General features: G+C 40.9%; 2 protein-coding genes across 5 annotated transcripts in view; one reads left to right on the plus strand and one right to left on the minus strand.

Moving 5' to 3' along the window:
* Window positions 1-4,212: 4,212 nt before the first annotated feature.
* LOC113021409 (G2/M phase-specific E3 ubiquitin-protein ligase-like) lies at window positions 4,213-19,455 on the minus strand. Of its 3 annotated transcripts, XM_026166054.1 has the most exons (9): window positions 19,423-19,455; window positions 14,104-14,316; window positions 13,725-13,860; window positions 13,032-13,525; window positions 12,544-12,850; window positions 12,266-12,432; window positions 11,732-11,904; window positions 6,121-6,335; window positions 4,213-5,830 (listed from the first exon to the last, which is right to left on the minus strand). In XM_026166054.1, the coding sequence occupies exons 5-9, from the start codon at window positions 12,803-12,805 to the stop codon at window positions 5,571-5,573; spliced, it is 1,077 nt and encodes a 358-aa protein (XP_026021839.1). In that variant the 5' UTR covers window positions 12,806-12,850; window positions 13,032-13,525; window positions 13,725-13,860; window positions 14,104-14,316; window positions 19,423-19,455; the 3' UTR covers window positions 4,213-5,570. The 3 variants fall into 3 exon arrangements, 2 of the variants coding, with proteins under 2 accessions (XP_026021839.1, XP_026021838.1); XR_003272293.1 differs by lacking the exons at window positions 11,732-11,904; window positions 19,423-19,455 and having other exon boundaries at window positions 14,104-14,371; XM_026166053.1 differs by lacking the exons at window positions 14,104-14,316; window positions 19,423-19,455 and having other exon boundaries at window positions 13,725-13,875.
* Window positions 18,054-24,203, plus strand: part of LOC113021406 (beta-1,4 N-acetylgalactosaminyltransferase 2-like) — a 45,664-nt gene continuing 39,514 nt past the window's right edge. Inside the window, exon 1 of one of the 2 annotated variants that reach the window (XM_026166049.1) lies at window positions 18,054-18,233. The gene's annotated coding sequence lies outside the window, so the exon portion shown is untranslated. Of the gene's footprint in view, window positions 18,234-22,692; window positions 22,718-24,203 lie in introns of those variants that run through there. The other variant, XM_026166050.1, reaches the window with a different exon arrangement.

A 24,203-nucleotide genomic window follows, 5' to 3' on the forward strand; every position in this document is an offset into this window, starting at 1 on the left:
ATAAAATATACAGAGTTGAATATGTGCAAAACAAGTGGCATTTATATACAGTGTGGAGTGCATTACATTCGACCTTTCAAAATAAAAGTTCTGTAAACATCACAATTTGCAAATTGCTAAATGTCATATCACGTAAGGAGTTTTCTCCCACGTAAACAGATGTGTGCCACCATAAAACCTTCCTCCACACACAACCCTCTGTTACATCTTATTCACTTATTTTATAATCCAGTCATTTTTCCAAATCTAGTATCAACTAATTTGCATATCAGTTTATAATGCGCTAAGTTGACAGGTCACATTCAAAATATTACCACAAAAGAGAATTTCCTTCATACAGTAAATTACTTGTGCTGCATCAATCAAGCAGAAAACATCTCACAATTTATTATATTACCAACTAAATTTATTGTCTGATTACTGCTTGGTCATACCAGACTCTCTCTGTCTTCATATATTTATTTATTTATTTATTTATTTATTTTCTTCTCTGTTTTCACAAACGTTTCACCTATTGTCCTGCAAGCTGGAGAGTCAGCAGTGGATAAATTCAGCATTTGATAACAAAAAGTTTTCCCTGCTTTAACACCAATGAGAGATACAGGCGCGTGTGCTATAGTTTAAGTGATGACGTGACAAATCCTACTTCCGGGCCTAAAGTAGTCTGCGTTTAATATGGCTTTTGTGTTGTTAACATGTTTAATGTTTTGTATTTTCTTCTATTTAATCTCAAAAAGCTCCTAAAACAGTCAGTGATCACTGTGACCTCCCTCGGCTTTTATTACTGTTAATCATTTATTTAAGCTCAGTTTTTAAAACCTTGGGATGTAACTACAGCCCAGCATGAATGACTAACCTCGTATTGTGGATGGATTATCTCAGTTGTTCTCCTGGCTGAAGTTTGGTCCGTTTACAGCATCCTGCCATGCGATTGCATTTGTTCCTGACCACCGAGAACACTCACGTTAACGTTTATCGAGTGGAAAAAAGTTAGCTTGTTTATATTATGCTAACATAGCTGTGTCGCTAGCGGTCACGTAGCACATCATATACCAGCTAGCCAAACTTCACTAACCCTACAAACGTCACTGCTGTTTTCTGTCTTCATTTATGTTGGAAGTGATAACAGAGCTGTACGTTTTAATTTGTTTCCAAACCCCGCAGTCAGGACATGCTATATTGTATTTAGATAGAAGCTAGCGAGCTAACTCCCTGCTAACTTCTAACTCCGTTAAATGTCATAAATTCCATTTTCATGGATGCCTGGATGTTAAACTCAACTGTTACACCTGGTAGAGCAGAACGCTGATCATTTTATTAAAGATGAAAGACTTTAGACAGTTTTTCAACTCTCAGTAATGCCATAGTGATCGTTTGATATATGGACCTGCAGCGGAGTTTAGGCCCAGACACGGCTAGTGATGTCAGATTTAACGACCGGATTGAGCCATTCAGACAAGCACCTTTTTAACAGAGGATTAACAGAGGTGATTATAAATACATATCAAGAAAATTGACAAGAATATTACAGAGTGGAAAAGAGCGTGTGTAAAAAGGGTCTACCTATTGCAGTGTTTACAGTGTGTTAGATGGAGGAGTTGTAAAGGGAGATGGCCACAGGCGTGCGTGTGTGTGTGTGTGCATGAGTATGAGGTGCCGTAAGGGACATTATTACTGAAACGCTCTCACACACACAACTGAAATTTTACCTCTCACACACACTACTGAAACGCTCTCAAACACACAACTGAAATTTTACCTCTCACACACACTACTGAAACGCTCTCAAACACACAACTGAAATTTTACCTCTCACACACACTACTGAAACGCTCTCACACACACTACTGAAATGCTCTCACACACTACTGAAACGCTCTCACACACACTACTGAAACGCTCTCACACACACTACTGAAATGCTCTCAAACACACTACTGAAATTTTACCTCTCACACACACTACTGAAATGCTCTCAAACACACTACTGAAATTTTACCTCTCACACACACTACTGAAATGCTCTCAAACACACTACTGAAATTTTACCTCTCACACACACTACTGAAACGCTCTCACACACACTACTGAAACGCTCTCACACACACTACTGAAACGCTCTCACACACACTACTGAAATTTTACCTCTCACACACACTACTGAAACGCTCTCACACACACTACTGAAACGCTCTCACACACACTAGTGAAATTTTACCTCTCACACACACTACTGAAACGCTCTCACACACACTACTGAAATTTTACCTCTCACACACACTACTGAAACGCTCTCACACACACTACTGAAACGCTCTCACACACACTACTGAAATTTTACCTCTCACACACACTACTGAAACGCTCTCACACACACTACTGAAACGCTCTCACACACACAACTGAAACGCTCTCACACACACTACTGAAACGCTCTCACACACACTACTGAAATTTTACCTCTCACACACACTACTGAAACGCTCTCACACACACAACTGAAATTTTACCTCTCACACACACTACTGAAATGCTCTCACGCACACTACTGAAATTTTACCTCTCACACACACTACTGAAACGCTCTCACACACACAACTGAAATTTTACCTCTCACACACACTACTGAAATGCTCTCACACACACTACTGAAACGCTCTCACACACACTACTGAAACGCTCTCACACACACTACTGAAACGCTCTCACACACACTACTGAAACGCTCTCACACACACTACTGAAACGCTCTCACACACACTAATGAAAACCAAGAGGATTTCAATTGAACAGGAAGGTATTTCAGCTGCACAGGAAGGTGAGGAAAAACAAATAACACATTAATGCACAGCTAACACCGCGGTGACGTCTACAACAGTCTGTTAGAGGTATAATTGAAAAATCTTTTGCCTTCATCAGTGACTATCCAAACATTGTTGTAGGGTAGCAGCCTATTGCAACAAGTCGGGGCATGCTATGCTATGCTAGCTGCCCGTATAATCTGGAAAGACTGTGTCTGACAGTACCTCATCTACAATGAAATTACATCAGATCCTTGTCATTTTTTACATACTTTCTTTGTTTTTTGAGGTGAGAACCAATGAAGAAGATGTTGAAAGATTTTTTACTTGTGCTCTGCAATGTATTGGGGCGCTCCAAAATGAAAATTCGGACAATATCAGACAAGAGCGGCTTTATAGAGAGCTAGATGATCATACACGAACTCTATCAGAATTTCTTGCTGCTGTATCTCGATATGATCCCAATAATAGGGTTGCCACCAACCTACTACAATCCTTGTATAGATGCTTTTGCAGCTTGCTACATGAATATGATGCTAGACAGAGATCTGCTTATGTGACCCACAGATTGTTACCCCCAACCACCTTGAGTGGTCATCCAGGTCGGCCACGATACACTATATCTGCTGAACAGATTTCTCACTTTGTTTCCATTGGTATGACATGGCAGAGAATTGCATCATGCTTTGGAATAAGTCGAAGAACCCTGTACAGACACAGACAAACTTTGGGAGTTGAGCCATTAAGCTATGTGGATATTTCAAATCAAGAACTGAATGGCCTTGTGACGGATATCCTACAGAACACTCCAAATGCAGGGGAAGTATACATTCTTGGAAGTCTGAGATCTCGTGGCTTAAGAGTTCAACGTTGGAGGGTCAGACAAAGTCTACAGGAAGTGGATCCTATTGGACGTGCATTTAGACGTCATCATGCGATAAGGCGAAGGATCTATAGTGTTCAGGCCCCCAACCACTTATGGTAAGTTCACTGGTTTGAAACAAATGGTCAGGCCTTGTGTTTAAAAGTATTAACACAATACATCAAAATTAATGGTCCTTCATTCAAAACATTACTGAAGTTAATCTATATGATCAGCATAAGATAATAATAATAAAAAAAATAACAATAACCAAAAAAACTGAAATTGATATAAGTATGTTAAATATTTGGGGGATTCATAGTACATCAATTTAGATGTTGTCTAATGTATATACTGTTGAGTTGTTTAATCCTTTATTTTACATCACAATTTTAATCTCTAACATCAATTGTGCCAGGTAAACGTAGTGTGGAAAAAGACATTTTATGCCACTGTGTGTATGTGTGTGCACGTGTAAGCACGTGTGTGTGTGTGTGTGTGTGTGTGTGTGTGTGTGTGTGTGTGTGTGTGTGTGTGTGAGAGAGAGAGAGAGGTGTGCTGTTGTTGAAGTAAATGTACAAAATGAAACCTCTAGTTTTTGTTTAAGTACAGGGTCAGGAATTCACTACTAAATAATATGAACAAACATGTGGAACTGTAGTAATGCTTTCTGATCTCTCAACAGGCATTTTGACGGCAACCACAAGTTGATTAGATGGCGCTTGGTCCTGCATGGCTGTGTTGATGGCTTCAGCCGAACTATCATATACTTACGTTGCTTATCCAATAACAGAGCCTCAAGTGTCTTGTCATTATTTTTGGAAGGAATACAAAACTTTGGTTTGCCCTTAAGGGTCAGGTGTGATCATGGTATGGAAAATATACAGGTTGCTCGTTTTATGTTACAGAGAAGAGGAGTAGGCAGTGTTATTACAGGTGTTTCAGTACATAACCAAAGAATTGAAAGACTGTGGGCAGAACTCAACAGAGTTGTATCAAGACACTTTATAAATATCTTTAACTTTATGGAAGAACAGGGTATGTTGGATTCACTGAATGAGCTACATCTTTTTTGTCTGCATTATGTTTATTTGCCAAGGATTGAAAGAGCATTAACAGAATTTGTCAATCAGTGGAACAACCATGGTCTCTCTACACAAGGAGGACAGACCCCTCTTCAGCTGTGGCATACAGGTGTCACAAACAATGTGGGAATCCTGTCGTTTATAAATGACATTTTTCATGTTGATAATTATTATGGCGTTGATGAAGAAGGGCCATTACCAGAACTTCAAACAAACAATAATGTCATTATTCCAGATATTGACATCAACATAAATGAGACTGCAATGAACATAATTCAACAAGTGATTCCATTAGAAAATGATGGAAATCATGGAATAGATGTGTTTTCTTCACTTTTACACCTTCTACATTAAATAAAATATTTTGCAAAAAATAAAAAAAAGATATATAAAAAAACATTTCAGAAAACATATGTGATCGAAACTAGCATATTGAAACCAGTTTCTTTAAAATGATAAAATGACAGCTCTGTTGTCAAACAGAAACTGACACAGGCAGAAGAATAAACAGACACAAAGACAACCAAATCAAAAACCGATGGACATACACATGAAATGAGTAAAGTGACACAAATTTTTTATATTCAAACTCAACAATCTAAATTAACTTCTGACGAGCTGTTAAACAATTGGTATCTACCTGTATGAATCCTGAAGAACAATCACTTCTTGTCAAATTGATGTCTTAAAACATCAATTTGACTGAGGCAGGTAAATTTGGAAATATTAAAACCTTAACAAGTTAATACTCAATACTCACTTTGAATCAATAGAGAGACCAATACAAAAGAGAAACACGCAAACTCCTCCAGCATAATGTGTTCATACCCTGCCAAAGCCGTAAGTGTTACCTAATGCAAAATCAAACTTCTCCTTGAACAGCTGGTATGAAACATGCAGTGGCAGCCTAATGCAGTTAACACACGTGTTGGCAAGAGGGAAAATTGGTGTAGAAGAGAAGTCATCGTCTCCTCTATGAATGAACTCAATCGAGGGTGCTGGGGAAAAGCCAATAGGTGGCACCGCAGTTGCTCCAGTTGCAAAGGCCAATATCTTCTGTAATTTGGAAGGTCCTTCTTCTTCTGCATAAAACAGAGAAGGAAAAAAGTGTTAAAAGGTTATTTCATTTGGCTAACATAAATTGTCAGTGAGTACAAATCTAAAGCAAGAATCTTAATGACTGTTATTGCAATGACTATAGAGCATGCTTTTCATCTTTCAATAGTCTCAAAGAACTATGTAAAAATGTTACTACAACCAAGAGGGTAATGTGGTGTTATTGTTATTGAGTATGCTATTTAAAATAAAGATTTCAGAAATGCTAACCTATAAATCGTTATATCTATTTATTGTGCACTAAAGTGACAATTACCTTCTGCATCTTGGAGATAGTCTCTCCAGAAGGTAACAACCATCTCCTCAGCAGCTCTTCTGTTGCTTCCTTCTGGAGATAGATGAATGTTGAAAAGATCATCCACCTGGTCAGCAGTCAGCATATGTGGCTCATAGCAGAACAGAGGGCGAAAACTGTCTGGATGCCTCCTCATTTTCTCGAGAACCCCAAGAGTTTTCAGACCTTCACAAAATCTGGATAAACAGCACAAAGAAATTTTATTCAATAATTCTGCAATTTCATGCTTCTAAGTTAATTGTATATTATCAATTTGGCACAATCAGTTATACTAGGTGTTGTGATATTTTGATACCATGGTAGCATTTACAGGATATTGTTTTATAGTGATATTATACAGGAAAACTGTTACCCTAACCCTAACCCTAAACTTAGAAATAGTTTCTCCTGCCCTGGAGAAAATCCACTTGCATGGAACAGAAGAGGCTGTGGAGTGCAGGAACTACACTGCAAGCTGGTAGATATGCAGGTATTCCTGGGTCCTGCAGACTATCACCTAAAAACAATAAACAAAATGATTTTCTAAACTGTAGCAATGTAATGTACGTTTAGTGTCAAATACATTTTTGTAGTCTTCATTAGCTTTAATTCACATGGAAGTGTTCCTAAAGTCATATGCTGTAATGATATTTACATTATGAAAACATGATTTTGGACATTTCAAGTTTTTCACTTCGGCAGATAAAATGAATTGAGCAAAATCAACTCAAAATATTCCCACACGCCAGAACGTCCTCTCTTCCTCGCTGGCTCCATATCTGTCAGTGGAATGATCACCTCGTCGCTATCTGTCACCATCAACACACTCCACGAATCCCGTGGATGATTCACTTCCTTATATCTGTTTGAATCAGGTACCGAAGCAGTTACGTGCGTAATGAAGCTTCGGACGTCACTGGTCACGTGACTTTTGCCAAACGAAGCAAGCCTCGACACAGTGCTTCTGAACCAGTGTGTTGTTTTTTTCGACACACGCTCCGGAGCGTCAGCTTCAAGCGGGCCATCACTAGCAAAACCTATCTTCCTATCTGATTGGATGACTTCCACGGAGGGGCGAACAAGATGGCGGTGTGAAGAGCAGTTTTTGTCCGAGCTCTTAGAACGAGACATTTATTTGACGTCTTTCTGGCTTTCGGGACCTTTTGGAGATCAGCGCGCTGAGCTTGCTGGATCTGAGGCCAGGTTCGGCGGCGGCAGCATGTCAACATGTTCAGAAAGGACTGAGTGACTCGGCAGGCCACATGCATGTGGCTGTGGTCGGAAAAGCTCCATCATAAACACGCCCTGTGCAGAGGTCCAAGCCGAGGGTCGGCCCCAGCGTGGGCGAGTTGATTGTGAAAGCTGTGGCCGCTTTCAAGGCGCAACGGCATGTCCGCGGCCGCTCTCAAGCAGGCTCTGGATGTGGACAAGAACAAAGCCCGTGTCAAGACCGCCTTCAAAAGCCTGGTCGCGAAGGGCACTCTGGTACAGACCAGGGGCCTTCGGATCTTTCAAGATGAACAAGGCTACCGAGACCAACGCCAAGACGCCCGTCGCGGCCAAAAAGCCAAGAAACCGGCAGGACCTGCTAGAAATCGCCCAAGAAAGCAGCAGCAGCAGCACTTCAGCAACCGCATCAGAGGACAATAGAATGAGAGTGGTGATAACACAAATTTTGTTATTAAATGTGGGTTATCAAACTTTGGGTTAGCAAACCTGGGGAAAAGAAAACTGACTGCTTAAGTGGAAAATTGAGACGGAGTTTTAAACACTGCGAGAATAGGAACATATACAAAATCACACAAAAACAAAACATGCATTAACTATACTAACACTCCAAACACAAGAGAACTCATGAAGATTAGACAACATTTTAAGTGTGTGAGTCTGTTTATTATCTTGTCCAAGTCACCTCGTGTGATGTAAAGACCAGTGAAACTCATAGCACATTGCATGCTCTGCTGGATATACAGCCCCACACACGTGCAATGAAAATTAGCTTGTTATCTTTCATCAGTGTTAAAATAGTGTCAATTTAGCAGACACTTGTTATCAAAACCGAATTTATTCAAAAAATAAATAAATTGACTCTATAGGTTGCAGGACAGCAATTTAACTTTTGTGGGAGAAAAATCCTGGTTTGATAAATCAGTGATCAGGCAATAAATTTAGTGTTAAAATGGTAAATTGGGAGAAGCTTCCTGCTTGATTAATGCAGCATAAGTAATTTACTGTATGAGGGAAATTGTCTTTTGTGATAACATTTTGAACATGCTTTCCTGTTGTCCTGTCAACTTAGTGGGTTAATAGCTGATATGCAAATTAGTTGATTGGTTTTAGATTAATGAAAGGTGATTGAATTTTAGCACGAGTGAATGAGATGTGTTGGAGTTTGTGTGTTAAGTGGAAACTCTAAAACACTGAGTTTCCTGCTTTGATGTGCGAGTGAATTCTGTATCTAGATACACAATTTTGAATACGTCATAACAAACTTTTTTATGAAGTGCATGACAGCATGTCACATGTTTTATGATGAAGGGAAAAGGAAAATTGAATAAAATAGATCTGTGGCCTTAAATGAGTGAAGAGCACAGACCTGGTGATTAAACTCATAGCTAAAAAGACATTAGGGTAATGTTGTTTTGTGCAGCTGATGGTTGGTTTGGAGTGAATCTAGCTGATGATTCTTCTTCTGTTGTGAAGTTGATGAGGAGTTTGTGTCATGACTTAACAAGGCCTTTTTATTTTGATACTTTTACAGTGCACTGAGAGTTTTGTTTGATAATCTGTTATTTTCCATTTTTATCTTTTAAACAGGCACTGATTTTGTTTGTCTATTTTCTTTTCTTTAAGCAGATCCGCACGTCGGGAATTAAAAATGCTACACGTCGTCGAGAAAATTGTGTCAAGTGAGTTTTCTCCACATTAAATTGGGTTCTGGAGAAGGCCACTTATAATAAGTGTCCCAGCCTAAAACTGGATTCAGCGATGTAATCCTATCTAAAGTTCTTTTTCTTTTTTTGAAATGACGTCATTTTGCTGGAAGTGGAAACTAAAATGCGACGACATGTTCCACTATCAGCAAAGAAAGAAACAAAGAATGAATGAATGTATGAATGGAAATAAAATAAAAACAAACTGACTGACCGACTGATAAAAGCTGACAAGACTTGACCACGACTTAAGGTTAACCTCCACCTAGACAGGACAAAAGGGTCGATGAATTTATGTGCTTTTTGTTACAGGAGCAGAAAGATGACAGCAACATTCGAGGTTGCATGACGATTTAATTTTTTAAATGCCATTTTCTCTGTCTGTGAATTTATTATGTGTGTGTCATTCACTAACTAGAGTTGCTCACAGACATTACTGTGAGAAAGTGTACACACCTGCGCAGCGCTAACATTTACATTTCTTTTTACAGCATGTGATTTATAAGAGGATTAGTTAATGTTTTCCTACTACAGGATATCTGGGTTTACATGTGACTGACATTCTTTCCACAGCTAGGGTTGACTTTATGGTGTTTTTATGGCACCTCTGGAACCTGTTGACCTGTGTCTGACCTCCGTCTGACCACAGTCTATGCGTATTGCTTATGTTTGTTTTTTCTGGGACTGCATGTGGAGAATTCAGCTGAAACGGACAAGTGACATGAGTGAAACAAATAAGAGATTACGGTGTTTATGGAATAGTTTGTTGTGGGCTCTTTTCTGGCCACTTTGAGCCCATAATAATAATAAATAATATATGAGTGGAGTGACTTTGCTTAAGAGCAGTCACCGATTACATTAATGTTAACTGAGCACATGGGATGATCCATGTTTGGGGCGAATTATGGTAATGATAGTGATTTAATGATTTGAAAAAAACCTGCACATGACACTTGTCTTGCCCGTGCTGAATGCTTGTTACTCTTTTGAGATGATTGTTTATACATGTGAAGTTTGATTTTATTTCCAGATCTTGTGTATGCAGGCTCCGGAGGCAGTTTTTAAGACAGGGATCCAGGTTTGGTGAGTTGACGCATGGTTGTCCATGCGTCAAGAGGTGGGGTCCAGAATTAACATTAAACAACATTAAACAATGTTTTATGCTTAGCTTAGAAATATCTATATATGCTTAGGGTTTATAATTAGTTGTAGATTGGTAAAGGTTTGATCACCCTTGATAGTCTGCAAACTTTGTGTGTATCAGAGAGCACTCTGGAGCATGGGGGAGTTCGTGCCTTGTTTTATTGTTTTATGGTAGGACGTAAGTGCTATTTGCTTAGGTGAACTCTTGGCAGGTTTGGGGAAGTTATTTATGGGGTCACACACACACACACTATGTCCACAATTTGGTAGAAACACTGAATAATAACTATCAGAAAGTTTGTCTCTCTAAGCCTCTCCCCTCCACAGCTACAAGTGGAGATCAGGGGATGCAGTGTTGGTGAAGCCGCTAAAACCAAGGACGCTCTGGGAGGCCGCGCGTTTTCCAGCCCCCAGGCTGTACTGGCAGTGACGAAGAACCAGCATCCTTACGGACGGACAACCTCAGTGGATTCATGCCAGCAGGGTTAAGACCAGCCCAATCGGACCATCTCAGGCGTCGGATCAAGCAGACGACATCTCCGGCGAGCCAGCGCCAGGATCCAATCCAATCCACACACACATGCAATTACTGCTTAGCACACAACGCCTGAAAGAGCCAGAATTTTTGATATTAAGCTTACTCGAAGGACTAGTTACATTTATGATTTGTTTTAGGTTTATGATTTGTCTTAGATTATGTTATTACATTCTGTCTTTATACTATGTTATCATTTCATGATAAAAGGAGGGAACTGTTGTGATATTTTGATACCATGGTAGCATTTACAGGATATTGTTTTATAGTGATATTATACAGGAAAACTGTTACTCAATAAGGCCCATTTACTAGTTGTTTTTCTCTTTCTCTCTGACCCAAGAATTGATGTGTAAGAATCACAGGCTGGTACCCCAAGGTCGAAAATACCACAGAGACGAGACCACTTCCTTACTCCCATCCTCCCTTCCTTATCTTTTAGAAAAGAGCTTGTTAAAAGCCAGGTGGTTTGTTTCAGAATTCACTAATGAAAGAACTCTGTATTCTATGTCTAGGAGTGTATTTTGCTGGGATGATCATAAATTGAAGCTGAACTATACAAAGGATACTTCTCTGCTCACAAGGCAGGAAGACGTTTCCTTATTTGGTCTGTACCGGTTTGAACTGAGAACCTGCTGACACACGAACCTTTTTCCTCTATATAAGCTGTTGTATACTTAATAAACCTTTGAGTCAGTTTGGAATGACACCTAGAACGGTCTCCGTGTCTTCTTGTTCTTCTGAACTGCTCCCGGTACTCCGGCCGGTACCGTGATTGCCCGTTGATCATGCATGAGAATATTTTAATTTTGTTATATGTTAAAGGATGAACTCTGCTTATTGGTGCCCATGCCTTAGGAGGAAAAGCTCTATCTACGGACAGAGATTTCCTTCACTAGGTTATTAACTGGCCATTTTGATTAATGGGTAAGATTTTTATCACCATTTTAATTAATCTGAAAAACACAGAATACCAAAATACCTTTGAAATGGACCTTGAACCCTGTGTATGACCTGAAACATGACAATATCATGTACCAGCAGATCCCTGTCGCTTAGTGAACGCATAGGCCTCAGGCATCCTGCACTGGCCAAGTAATCAAGCAGAGGTTCTTTTGACTTTTCAAGGTCCTCAAGGGTTGTACTTTGAGATATCTAGCATCACAAAGAGCAGAGGAAGGGCTTGTTATGGAAGTTACTCAGTAGTCTTATAACCTATTAGAAGGAACCCAGCCACCAGTGGTCTACACAATCACAATATGCCCGCGCGTACATTGGAAGTCAAATGACTACACATATTTTTTTAATATGTTTACAATGTGCTTAAAAAATGAGAAAATATACTCTTTCGTCTACCCTTATCTACTGAATCTTAGTTTAATATAGCAGCAAAATATAAAAACTTGGCATTCAGCAATGGCCAGACTGATCCGGATAAACATTCCCTGCAAAAGAAAACTGGAACACAAACTATTTTCAATTCACTATAAGATTTATAAAATAAACATATAGAGACCTTTCGGACTTTTTCAAAGAGTTCCAGGTCAGCTATGTCTTCCAGGGCTGGATTTGCTGAATTTCCAACCAGAAGGGAAAATACTGTTGGTGACAGAAAGTTAGGTGGTGGACCACCATGTACTGCAATGGCTCTCCCAGAGATGTAGTACCAGTCCCCTCTGAGAGCTGCAAAGCAACAGAATAAAAGGAAAAGCAAAATTGTCAGTAATGTTGCCTGTAAAAATAAATATCAGTTAAACAGTTCCCACTATTAATCTTAGAAAAATAGGTAATTACCAGTACTGTCAAGAGCCAAGTTCTTGCAGTTTTCTTTCCCCTCAAACATGGCTGACCTGGCAATGGTGTCCATCAATAGTCTCAAGAATTCCCTCCTCGGCCCACCTAAATCAAGCCCTTCCTCATTTTTCCCCATATCATCTGAGAATTTCACACAGATCATCAAGTTGGGATCATAAGATAGCCTTTGAAAACCACGCAAGGCTCCCTCCCACACAGCAGAGCGATTTATATTAAATTTGCACTGCTGTTTTGTGCTCATTTCGATAGTTCCAGCAGTATCTCTTGAACAGGGACTTTTTCTGCACTAAAAAAAGAAAATAAAACAGAAAATAAAATATATCAGCCATGTAGTCATGTTACAGAATTTGAGAATATGTGTCACACTGATCATAGAGAGTTAAAGCTTTAAAGGTTTATATTGATTTGACAATTCTGGAAAGCCCAAATTATGTCTCAAACTCAAATTCTGTATGTTTGTTACTCACATCTGATTCTCCAAGCTCGCAATTATAGCTTGATTTAAATCCTCATCATCTGAAGAATCGCCAGAAAGCGATGCCACGAGAGTTAAATATGAAGAATAATCTTCATCTTTAACGCTCATGGCAGGGATGTCTTCACTTCTTGCATTGAAATCTCTGCTGTGACTGCTTGTGCTAGGTTTGTCATCACTTCTTGCCATGTAGCCTTCATCACAAATGCTGTTCCCATCACTTCCTTGCTTTGCCCGTTGCCTTTTACCAACACTCCTTCGAATACAGTTGGTCCCAGTATCATCTTCTTCATCACTGCTAGTGCCAGGGTTATCACCTTTAACATGACTTCTTAACCTTGTAGTGACTTGGCTGCTCATGTCTTGTTGGATTTTTGAACTATCAACTTCAAAACAATCATTGTCACTGTCCTTATCAGTTGCACAACTGCTTAATGCTGATTTGGAGCTGATGTGGGAAGGATCTTTGTCTTCATCTGATTCACTCTTCAACAGAAAAAGACCAAAAACATATATCAAAAGCAAGTAATTATAGCTTATCTTAAAAAGATTAAAATAAGAAATATCAATATTGATTGCTCCCAAACACTTGTTTTAAATAAATATATTCTATTTTGCTAGAAGCCCAATTGTTGACATGTTTTTTCCCAAATCATGATTACTTTTCATTCTTTTAGTAACTTACTAAAAGTGTCCTTGATGGCCTTACATAGAGGGCTTTGGTTTTAAAAACCTTTAGGATCAGCATCCCATTCAGCTCCTGACCAACTTGGAGCTTTGGAGACACCAGCTTATTGCCACAAGCCATTAGAAACTCGAGGCTACAAAAAATAAATAGGGACAACAGCAATTGCTAATTAGTTAAATATTTTAAGTATTGGTTAAATATTTTATTATATATTGTTCTGTTTGTGTGTATGCTTTTATGACTTAAATTCTACTGGTATAGTCATATGTTTTTATAATGATGAATAATATTTTAAACTTCTTTACTTTGGTATATTATCTTTAAGTACAAGTCATTACATGAATACACACAGTAACAATAAACAATAGTATTTTACCTGACATCCTCTGGAATGCGTTCACCAAAGCTTTCCTTGAGGTGTTTCACGACAGTTTGGTTGTCCCAGGTCTTCTGGAATTCAAAAGCACTGAGGATGTGCCCATGTTTGTGTAACCATAATTTTGAACCTTGTTTGCACACTACTCCCCATGATGGAGTTGGAAGTAGTATAACATCTTTGTTGAAATGGTCATGCTGCTGGGCCATAGCTCTGAAATATAAATATTAGATACCATAAACAACAGCAAGTGATAACTAATAATACTGAGATGCAGGCAGCAGAACACTATCCAAACCCCTACACAGAATGCTTTCATAGACAAAATTGTTGTAGTTAGGCAAACATAAGGGTTAATTTTATATACTTTTTTTTATACTTTTCTGAGAATACGCGCTTCTTTTGTGGTTCGGACTCCTTCTGACATTTCTTTGGAGGTGGAGGAAAACCAAAGTAATTGCTTAAAGGAGCTTCTTCGACATATTTAAGGGTTCTAAACAAATGTCTGTCCTCCTCCAGAAAATCCTATGTACGCAAACACGCGTTGCAACTTCTTATCTTGTGCGTGTCTTTTGTTTTGACAGCGAATGCGCACCTGCGGACCACTTATGTGCAGCCCTGGTTATTTAGCTCGTCATTGCAGCCACAGAAATTCTTTTGTCCATGAAACCATAAAGCTGCACTTTCTTTTTGCCTTATAGTCTGATTTGTCATAACTTTTCCGTTTTGTGGTAAGCTTTTCTTTGGCTGTCACTTCTTCACTCTGACCTGTCTTATTTGGCTCAGCAGAACTAAAATATAAATCCTGCTGCTTTTACACACACACACACATAACGGCCAGCGATTCTCTGCGTGATCAACCTCTCACATGTTTAAGTTTGCTGCAGGAAATTTCACTTGTCATGTTTGCATAGTAAGCTAACGATTGATAAGACGATGTCAGAGGAATTGGTGCGCAAATTATCATCACTCACCAATCAGTGCTGTCGCTCTCTATACACAGTTGCATAACACATAATTGCAAAGTGAAAGCAAAAAAACAAGCGCAAATTCAAACGCGATTTCAATATGTCACATATTGACAGTGGCTCACCGATGCCAATGACATAATTACCCAGCTACATTTCCGAAAGAATGCAAAAGCATTGACATATATTTTTCCTTCCTACGATAGCCCGACGGGCAGGGCAGAGATAGATTTTGGTAGCCTGGAAAAATCGCTAGCCCCAGGACGTCGGGCTAGCCATCTCTTCACTCTCATCAAGTGAAGAGATGGCTGTATCCACTACCACATTAAAAAATGTGGTTTCCATTTTTTTAAGTGCATCTTGTATGGGCTCATCTGGAGACTCATAACCGAAGTGCCTTTTGGTGGTTCTCAATCGCTTTTGTTGAAAATTCTGCTGAAAAGAGGTGAAAAAGCTGAAATTTGTGTTGAAAAGAGTTTAAAAAAATTTAACTGTTAACTGAAAGAAATGTGGGCCATAAGTGGGATTTGGACCCAGGCCTCCCAGTCTCAAAGCCGCTTTTCATCTCACTGAGCCAAAGTCATTCTCACAAAGAAGAGGTGGAGAGACTGACAATTTTGCTGAAATGAGCAGAAACAGCTGAGAATTGTGCTGATAGGAGGTGAAAAGGCTGAAAACTTTGCAGAAAAGAGATGAATCAGTAGAATTTCTGCTGAAAAGAGTTCAATCAGCAGAATTTCTGCTGAAAAGAGGTTTTTGCTGAAAACAGCTGAAAAAGCTAGTATTTGTGCTGAAAAGTGGTGAGAAAACTTAAAATTCTAATGAAAAGGGGTGAAAAAGCTAAAATTTGTGTTGAAGAGGGTTAAAAAAGTTTAACTGTTAACTGAAAGAAATGTTGCCATAAGCGGGATTTGAACCCGGGCCTCCCAGTCTGAGAACAGATGCTCAACTCACTGAGCTAAAACACAGGTCAACCCGGCAAGGAAAATCAGTGATGCCACTGATGATATGGCAGAAATGGGCAAAAAATATTGCAAAAAAAATTCAGGCATCCACACAATAAATAAATAAAAGTAGTGTAAAATCTATGGACAGTAAATTGTCTATGGACAAGTTTCCTACTTGCACTCCCTCTTTGAGAAACTTACAGAGGTGGGACCAAGTCATTGTTTTGCAAGTCTCAAGTAAGTCTCAAGTCTTTATCCTCAAGTCTCAAGTCAAGTCTCAAGTAATGTCAGGCAAGTCAGAGTCGAGTCTCAAGTCACTGGTGTAAAAGTCCGAGTCAAGTCACAAGTCTGAAATTTTGAATTTCAAGTCCTTTCGAGTCTTTAAAAAAAAAAAAAAAAAAAGCATGTTGCAGTTATGCTAAATGTAAATATTAGACCATGTAATTTTAAAATCTGTGTTTTTCTCAACACATGACAAAATAGTGAACTTAGAAAATATACACAAATTGTAAAATTGCACCTCTTTAAAATGCAGCTCAATTAAACCTAGCTCCAAGAATAATTTTCACCGACAGTTCTGAGATAAGCTGCATGTTATTCTTGGATGCGGTTGTAGGACCAGCTTTAAAATCGCATGACAAAAATATCATACATATTAAAAAAAACTGCATCACCAACGTAGCCTGGACAACATTTGCTAGTTAGATGAAGTCAGCTATCTCATCGTAGCATATTTATATGCATATTTATAAGCATACGGTTCTTGGAGTGAGTGCATACACTCATGAAGTTTAGTAACTTCAGGTCACTGCAACAAGCCCAGGTACAGTTTACCGCCGGATGGGTGCAGGACCTTGAAATGCACCGTGTAGAACGAAAGACCATCGTACGTATCATAAGTTTACCAGTCTCACAAATCGTCGTCATAAATACACATTCCTTAACCGTTTATTAATAGGACCTTTGAGCTCAATGGTAATTAATTAGCAGTGGAAATAATTTCTGGTAGCATCACAGAAATGTAGCAGTGACAATAATATTGTATGCTGTAATCGTACTGGGCAATTAGTGATACAAAAAACCTGTTTTATCCTGTGAATAAAAGTATATGTTTTTGTCAATGTACCATAATAACAGAAGCGAAACGCAATATTGTGTCAGGACAATTCACTATTTATGCACAATAAATAAAGGAGCATAGCGCGACAATTTCTGTTCAGCGCCAGACTTGCTTGTAACCTATATCACCAATTATGTTAAGAAAAATGACGCATTAACTACAACAGCAGACTGACCTTTGTGTAAATGCTTGGAGCAGACTAACCTGTGAGCTGGAGGGTTCTGGGACGTTATATTTGGTCTTAGAATGGCTGCAATCCAGTCGCGTCTTTGTTACTTCGGAAACATGGCTCGAACAATTTCTCTTCAACGACGTAATCCGATAACAACCGATCTCTTTACCCGTCGGCTTCCCGTGGCTGTCATGCGACCGGCTATTGCAGTTAATAATACAACAGCTTCTTGACATTTTTGTGTTTCTTTTTATCGCTGTATAACTGATTTTAATTGAAAGCCTAGTACCGCTTGCCACGAGTTCCCAGAATCCTTTGCGGTTCTACCCGTGAATGATGTCACATTTTCAATCTCTATATAATATGCATGTTAAATTTTATATTTGGGGTAAAATATCAAGTCTTTTCAAGTAAACCGGTTCAAGTCCAATTCAAGTCCCAAGTCATTGGTGTAAAAGTCCAAGTCAAGTCACAAAGTCTTACAACATTTTTTCAAGTCAAGTCTAAAGTCATAAAATTAATGACTCGAGTCTGACTCGAGTCCAAGTCATGTGACTCGAGTCCACACCTCTGGAAACTTATGATTAAATGCAGGCGTTTTACTTGCACATATTTTTACCTCTCTTTGTTTTGTTTGGTTTTGTTGTTTGGTTTTTATTTCTGTTAATGAAGGGTGGAGATCTGTGCATGTACCAGTTGGTTGAGCTTTTTTTCTGCTGTTTCCAACCTTGCTCAGTGGTTCCGCCTCCTGTCTTTATCTAATGCTTTATTGTCCACTGTGATACCAGTTAACTCAAAAGAAAAACACTGCACCTTTCATAGATTTTGTTAGAAGTTGTTCAAGCTTTCCAAGAACAGTTTTTCTTCACTCGCTAATAATTTTTTTTAAATTATTGTGGCTCCATAAACAGCTGGAAGAAGAGGTAGGAAATTTGCTTTTTCTATACTTTTGTCATACCATAAGAATAAAAACCCAATATCTTTGTAATTAAATAAATAAGTTATGTTAATTTTAATTTTTCCGATACTCTCTGATTCTGGCGCTGTGGTATTCATTAGTTCGTTTCATTATGAAAATTGTTCTTTAGCACAAAAGGGAAAGGAGCCCATACATTTATATTTATATACTTTATTAGGTACACCTGTTTGACAGCTATTTAACCTATCTGTTCAGTCATTTAGGGACGTAAACATGGTGAAAACAAGCTTCAGAAGATGGTGATTGACTAACACTACACATAAAAAGTTGTATCACTGAGGCAAGCAAGAGAGAGTGGCTCTCCCCTGAGGTTTCACCTTAAAACTAAATTCCTGGATCTTTATTTCATATGAATTGTCTTTCTCCAATAAATATGCAGCCACAATAATAAAAGTAGTTTTTTAAACCTTAATATCATGGTGTGCCTTAAAAAAAGTAAAACTGCAAATAGTTTTTGTTTTGTTGATGTAAATTATGTTGATCATTATTGTTTCCCTCATCTGTGGAGACTCGGGAGAGTATTTTTTAAAAGATGTTAGAGGATTAAAGCCTATAAAGAAGAAAAGACACACCTCTTTAGCAAATACAATGTTATTTGCAGTCACTGAAGCATGGAGGTATGTGGTGTGTAATGTTCTGTTCAAAACTAGCTTATAGGTGTGTTGTGTCAAGCTTATTTCCTTTTTCTTTTTTTTGCCTGTCCCGTTTGGTTTTTTTGCCATCAGAATTCTTGTCTAAAGGCGAAGAAAGATGCCCAACGGATTTACTTTACCAAATGGACCATCCCAGCCTTGCCGTAATGATCTATTTGATTCACCTTTTATTGTTTATTTTATTTTTTGTTTTCACTTGTTAGATACGGGACAGACTTGAATGAGGAAAAGAGGGAAAGAAAGAGGGAAAAACAGCAGAGAAGAGGGACGGGGATGAAGGGAAAAAAACAAAAACCAACAAAATAAGCAGACAAAAAAAATACATATATCAATCACCTGGATCACCTCTTGAGAAAGAAAAAAGTAAATACTAAATAGTAAACATTATTGTGCAGCATGCAAGATCGACAGTGCACAGTGTGCTTTGAGGTAGGAGCCAAAAAGGGTGTAGTTTGTGTGTGTGAGCACCCGTGAGTATACCTGTGAGCATGAACGCGCTTGTTTTTAAAAGGTTCCTTCATGTAATGATCTGCTAGAGGGTGTGGGGGAGCCACAGCCCCGTCCACCAGGGCATGAAGCAGGTATGGAGGACATCAAAACTCCAGACATCCAGAGACCAAGGAAGACCAACAGAGGGGCAGCCGCGCCACTGTCCCAGAAAGAGCTGAGGAGAGCCCCAGATGAGAGCTCACTCAGCAGCCGCGGAGCAGAAGCCAGAGGGAGTTGCAGTGACACGCCCGTGAGCTCTGCTGGCAGCCAGCTGTGCCAGAGTGACCCCACCCTCATGCTCTCATATGCAATTACTCAACACTCACCCAATGTGGAGACAGACATAGAGAGACACTATGTCTGGGAAGGTTCTCAGTCATCCAGGTCATCGTAGTCAAAGGAGCTTGCAAAGAAAAGCGTCTGGACTTCTTTAAGTTGCTTGAAGATGTTTCACCTCTCATCCGAGAAGCTTCTTCATTTCTAAGGTCAAATGGTGGAGAGTCCCAGATATAAACCTAGTGGGAGTATTCCCCCACAGAGGGACAAAAGGACCCCTGATGATCCTCTAATCGCCTGAGCCAAGGTGTGAAACTGGGTGTGTGTCCCAATCAGCCAGAGTTTAAGGTGAGCTCATTGTGAAACCTGGCCCCACCTTATCATGTGAATTCCTGAGGTCAGATGGCCCAGGATGTGAGTGGGCGTTAAGGCGTCTGGGAAGGGATCTCAAAACTGGATTATAGATGGCAGAGAGTTGGTGTCGTAAACCCCCGCCTCTGTTCAAAGATGGTCGCTCACAGTGGACATAGATGCTTCTTTCACTCCTCTTTCAAACCATCTGTCCTCTCTGTCCAAAATGTGGACATTGGCATCCTCGAAAGAGTGTCCTTTATCTCTGTGAAGGTTCTCAGTCCTTTGACCTTTAGATGCAGATGGACTGCTGAGTCTTGTCCTGTGGAGGTGGCTCTTCTGTGTTGTGCCATGCGCTTGTGAAGTGGCTGTTTGGTCTCTCCAATGTAGAGGTCTGAGCATTCCTCGCTGCACTGTACAGCAAACACCACATTGTTAAGTCTGTGTTTTGGCGTTTTGTCTTTCGGGTGAACCAGTTTTTGTCTTAGCGTGTTGCTGGGTCTGAAATGCACTGGGATGTCATGCTTGGAGAAAACTCCTAAGTATTTCTGATACACCGGCTACATAGGGGATGACAATGTTGTTGCGTCTGTCCTTCTTATCCTCCCTCGCTGGTGTCTGGTCTTCTTTTCTGTGCCTCTTTGCTGACTTTAAGAACGCCCATTTAGGATAGCCGCACGTTTTGAGTGCTTCCTTTACATGTGTGTGTTCCTTCTTTTTTCCTTCAGGCTTAGAGGGAACATGTTCTGCCCGGTGGTGTAGGGTCCTAATTACTCCAAGTTTGTGTTCCAGAGGGTGATGGGAGTCAAAGAGGAGGTACTGGTCCGTGTGTGTGGGCTTCCGGTAAACTTCGATGTTGAGGTTGCCGTTCTCTTCAATGTGCACAGCGCAGTCCAGGAAAGGCCAACAGTTGTCTTTTGTGTCTTCCCTGGTGAACTTGATGTTCTTATCCACAGCGTAAATGTGCGCAGTGAAGGATTCCACTTCTTGTGTCTTGATTTTGACCCAGGTGTCGTCTACATATCTGTACCAGTGGCTGGGTACTCTTCCTTTGAAAGAGCCAAGAGCCTTCCTTTTCACTTCCTCCATGTAAAGGTTGGCTACAATAGGTGACATGGGGGAGCCCATGGCACAGCCATGTTTTTGTCTGTAAAAGCCTTCGTTGTACTTGAAATATGTAGTGGTGAGGCAGAGGTCTAACAGTGTGCAAATCTGAAGGGGTGTGAAGTTGGTCCTGTCCTCCAAGGAGCTGTCTTCTTGTAGTCGTTTTCTGACAGTCTCCACGGCCTCCGTGGTGGGTATGCAAGTGAAGAGAGAGACTACATCAAAGGACACCATGGTTTCATCTGGATCCAGGGTAAGTTTCTGGACCTTGTCGGTGAAGTCGGTGGAGTTCTTGATGTGGTGTGGGGTGTTCCCCACGAGAGGAGCAAGGATGGTAGCAAGGTGTTTAGCAATGTTATAAGTTGCTGAGTTTATGCTACTGACTATGGGTCTGAGTGGGACAGCTTCCTTGTGGATTTTAGGAAGTTCGTAAATGCAGGGTATGGCATCCCCTGGGTAAAGGCGGTGATATGTAAGGCGGTCAATGATTTTGTCCTTTTCAAAGTCTTGAAGGAAAGCTATAACTTTCTTTTTGTAGCTGCTTGTGGGGTCTCGCTTTAAGGCTTCGTAGGTATTGTTGTCACTGAGGAGAGTAGTGATCTTTGTGTGGTAATCTGTAGTGTTTAGGACCACGGTGCATCTTCCCTTATCAGCTGGTAAAACAGTGATGTTGTGGTCTTTGCTCAGGGAAGCGACGGCCTTCTTTTCTTGTATTGTGAGGTTGGATGGAGGGACTTTGGCATTGGAGAGGGTGGCTGAGACTTTCATCCTGATTTGCTCTGCTTCTGTCTGTGATAATTTATTAATCCGTATGGCAGATTCTGTGGCTGTGATGAGGTCCACTATGGGCAACTGTTGTGGAGAAATGGCAAAATTGAGTCCTTTGGCTAATACTCTCTTTTCAGGTTCAGTGAGATTCCGGGCTGAAAAGTTCTTTACCCATTGCTCCTGACTGTCTTCAGGTGTGTTTTCTTCTCTGGGTTGTGTAGGATCAGGATGAGGAGTGTGTGTTTTTGAAAGCAAGGTGTGAAATTTCCTGCATTGTCTTTCTTTTCCTTTATAGTGTGGTGCCCGCTGAGCCTTGACCATTTGAGCCTTGACTCATCACCATTTGACTTTAGAACTGAAAAAGCTTCTCGGATGAGAGGTGAAACATCTTCAAGCAACTTAAAGAAGTCCAGGCACTTTTGTTTGTAAGCTCCATAGAGAGACACTGTACACACAATCACACTCCCCAAGCGTACTCTAAGCCCCGGGTCTAGGTACCCTTGCCCCTGGAGGGGGAAACTGCACCCAGGCCCAGGTGGTGTTACCCTTTTCCCTTAGGTGGGGAGAAACAGACTCCGCAGCAGCAGGGAGGGCCCACATTCCAAACCCCAGTCGGACGGCAAACTCCTCCTCCTAGCCCCCCCGCTCCAGCAGGCCGCAGAGAACGGGGGGTGTGAGAAGACTCCAAACCTCCCTCCGCCCGCTCATATGTAGTGTTGATGCATGTGTGTTCTAAGGTGCATTTAAAATCCAGGAGGGCATGGAGCTACCTGCCAGAGAGCAGCAGGTAAGCGCATAGCCCCTCCTGCTGGCCCTCAATGTCTACGTGTATTTAACCTTGAGAGGTGGGCAACGACGCCAGGGGTGAGATTGTACGCCCTGATGGTCTTTTGTATTCCAGGGCCCTGCATGTGTGGGTGATTGTGGTGGAGCGGGAAGAGGGAGGCAGCTGGAGATGAGGAGGGAAGGAAGGGAGGGGCAAGTGACCCCTCCCTGGGGCCAGCTCCCCCACTGACCCAAGTAGGCACCCCCATACTCTGCAACCCGCCAGGGAAAGGGGGCCCAGGCCCATCTGGACTGAGGCCCATCATAGCAGCGCCACCCAGCCCCACAGAGCCCGGGACCCCACCACCACCACCAGTTGAAGAGCCCCCAGGTGGCTCGATGCACTGGCGGGCCCCCATACACCCACCCGCCCACAACGCCGGCAACACATCAACCAGGACCCAGGCCCCCGAGGCCCAGCCAGGGCCCCAGCCCAGAGATGGAGCACCCCCAGAGCCTCACGCCCGTCCCGGACCCACCTAGGGGCAGCCAGGCTACCAGGTCATTAACCCACGTCCGTCAGCACAGACCCTCCCCTAGCCCCGCTGCACGCAGCCACGAGGAAACCGTCACCTAAGAGCCAACAGAGCCCTTAATAGGCCATGACCGCTACCCCAGGTTGAGCCCTCCAAGGAAAATGCTCCTGGGAACCCCCCGACGCCCTAAGCCTTTCCCTACCCCCACAACAATCACAACAGCGAAGGTGTGACCAAACTATGACCCCCCACCCCCACTAGGTGATGGAGCTGATCAAAGGAGCTCAGAGCAATTGATTTGATGTGGTGGCAGAGGCTGTATCGAGACTAATGTAATCTAATAGATAATTTCTATATTGGTTAGAATTAAGATTATTTTTATTTTTCCAGTTCATGAGGACTGTTTTCTTGGCTATGCATAGGGCAGTGAAAACCATATGGGCGATATTCTTTTCTGAAGTGACATTATCTAAGCTGCCCAACAAACACACTAAAAGGGGAAGTTGGAATGTTACATTTCAGACACTTTGATAAGTCTTCACATATCTCGCGCCAAAACCTCTGAACTGTTGGACAGAACCAAAGAGCGTGGATATAATTGTCTGGTGAATTGGTTTGGCAGTGTGAGCAGTTGTTGGTAGACGTATAACCCATCTTGAACATCCGATGACCTGTATAGTGCACTCTATGTAATATTTTGTATTGAATTAATTGAAGACTAGGATTTCTAATTAGATGAAAGGTCTATAAGCAAATCTGAGACCAGAAGTTTTGGTCTAAGTTAACTGATAAATCCGTTTCCCATTTTGCAATAGGAAGTGAGAGGACGTGCAAACGTTACCGCTGCTGCTGGGTTGAGATTCACGAGTCCGGAGCGGAGTTAAAAACACAACATTCATTTAAGGTTATCGCGTGTTTTGTGAGCAAATGCTTTTGCATATTCGTAGTGTTTCCTTCCTTAAACGAAATATC

This window comes from Astatotilapia calliptera, chromosome 4 (assembly GCF_900246225.1).
Source record: "Astatotilapia calliptera chromosome 4, fAstCal1.2, whole genome shotgun sequence".
Lineage (NCBI taxonomy): Eukaryota > Metazoa > Chordata > Actinopteri > Cichliformes > Cichlidae > Astatotilapia > Astatotilapia calliptera.

What these genes read in the sequence shown, in the direction of transcription:
- LOC113021409 (XM_026166054.1), bottom strand. Translation starts at nt 12,805, where the DNA reads ATGAGCACAAAACAGCAGTGCAAATTTAATATAAATCGCTCTGCTGTG. An exon ending in CTTGGCTCTTGACAGTACTG is followed by an intron (nt 12,433 to 12,543) that starts GTAATTACCTAT and finishes GTTGCTTTGCAG; the next exon opens with CTCTCAGAGGGGACTGGTAC. An exon ending in TCTTTGAAAAAGTCCGAAAG is followed by an intron (nt 11,905 to 12,265) that starts GTCTCTATATGT and finishes TTGTGATGCTAG; the next exon opens with ATATCTCAAAGTACAACCCT.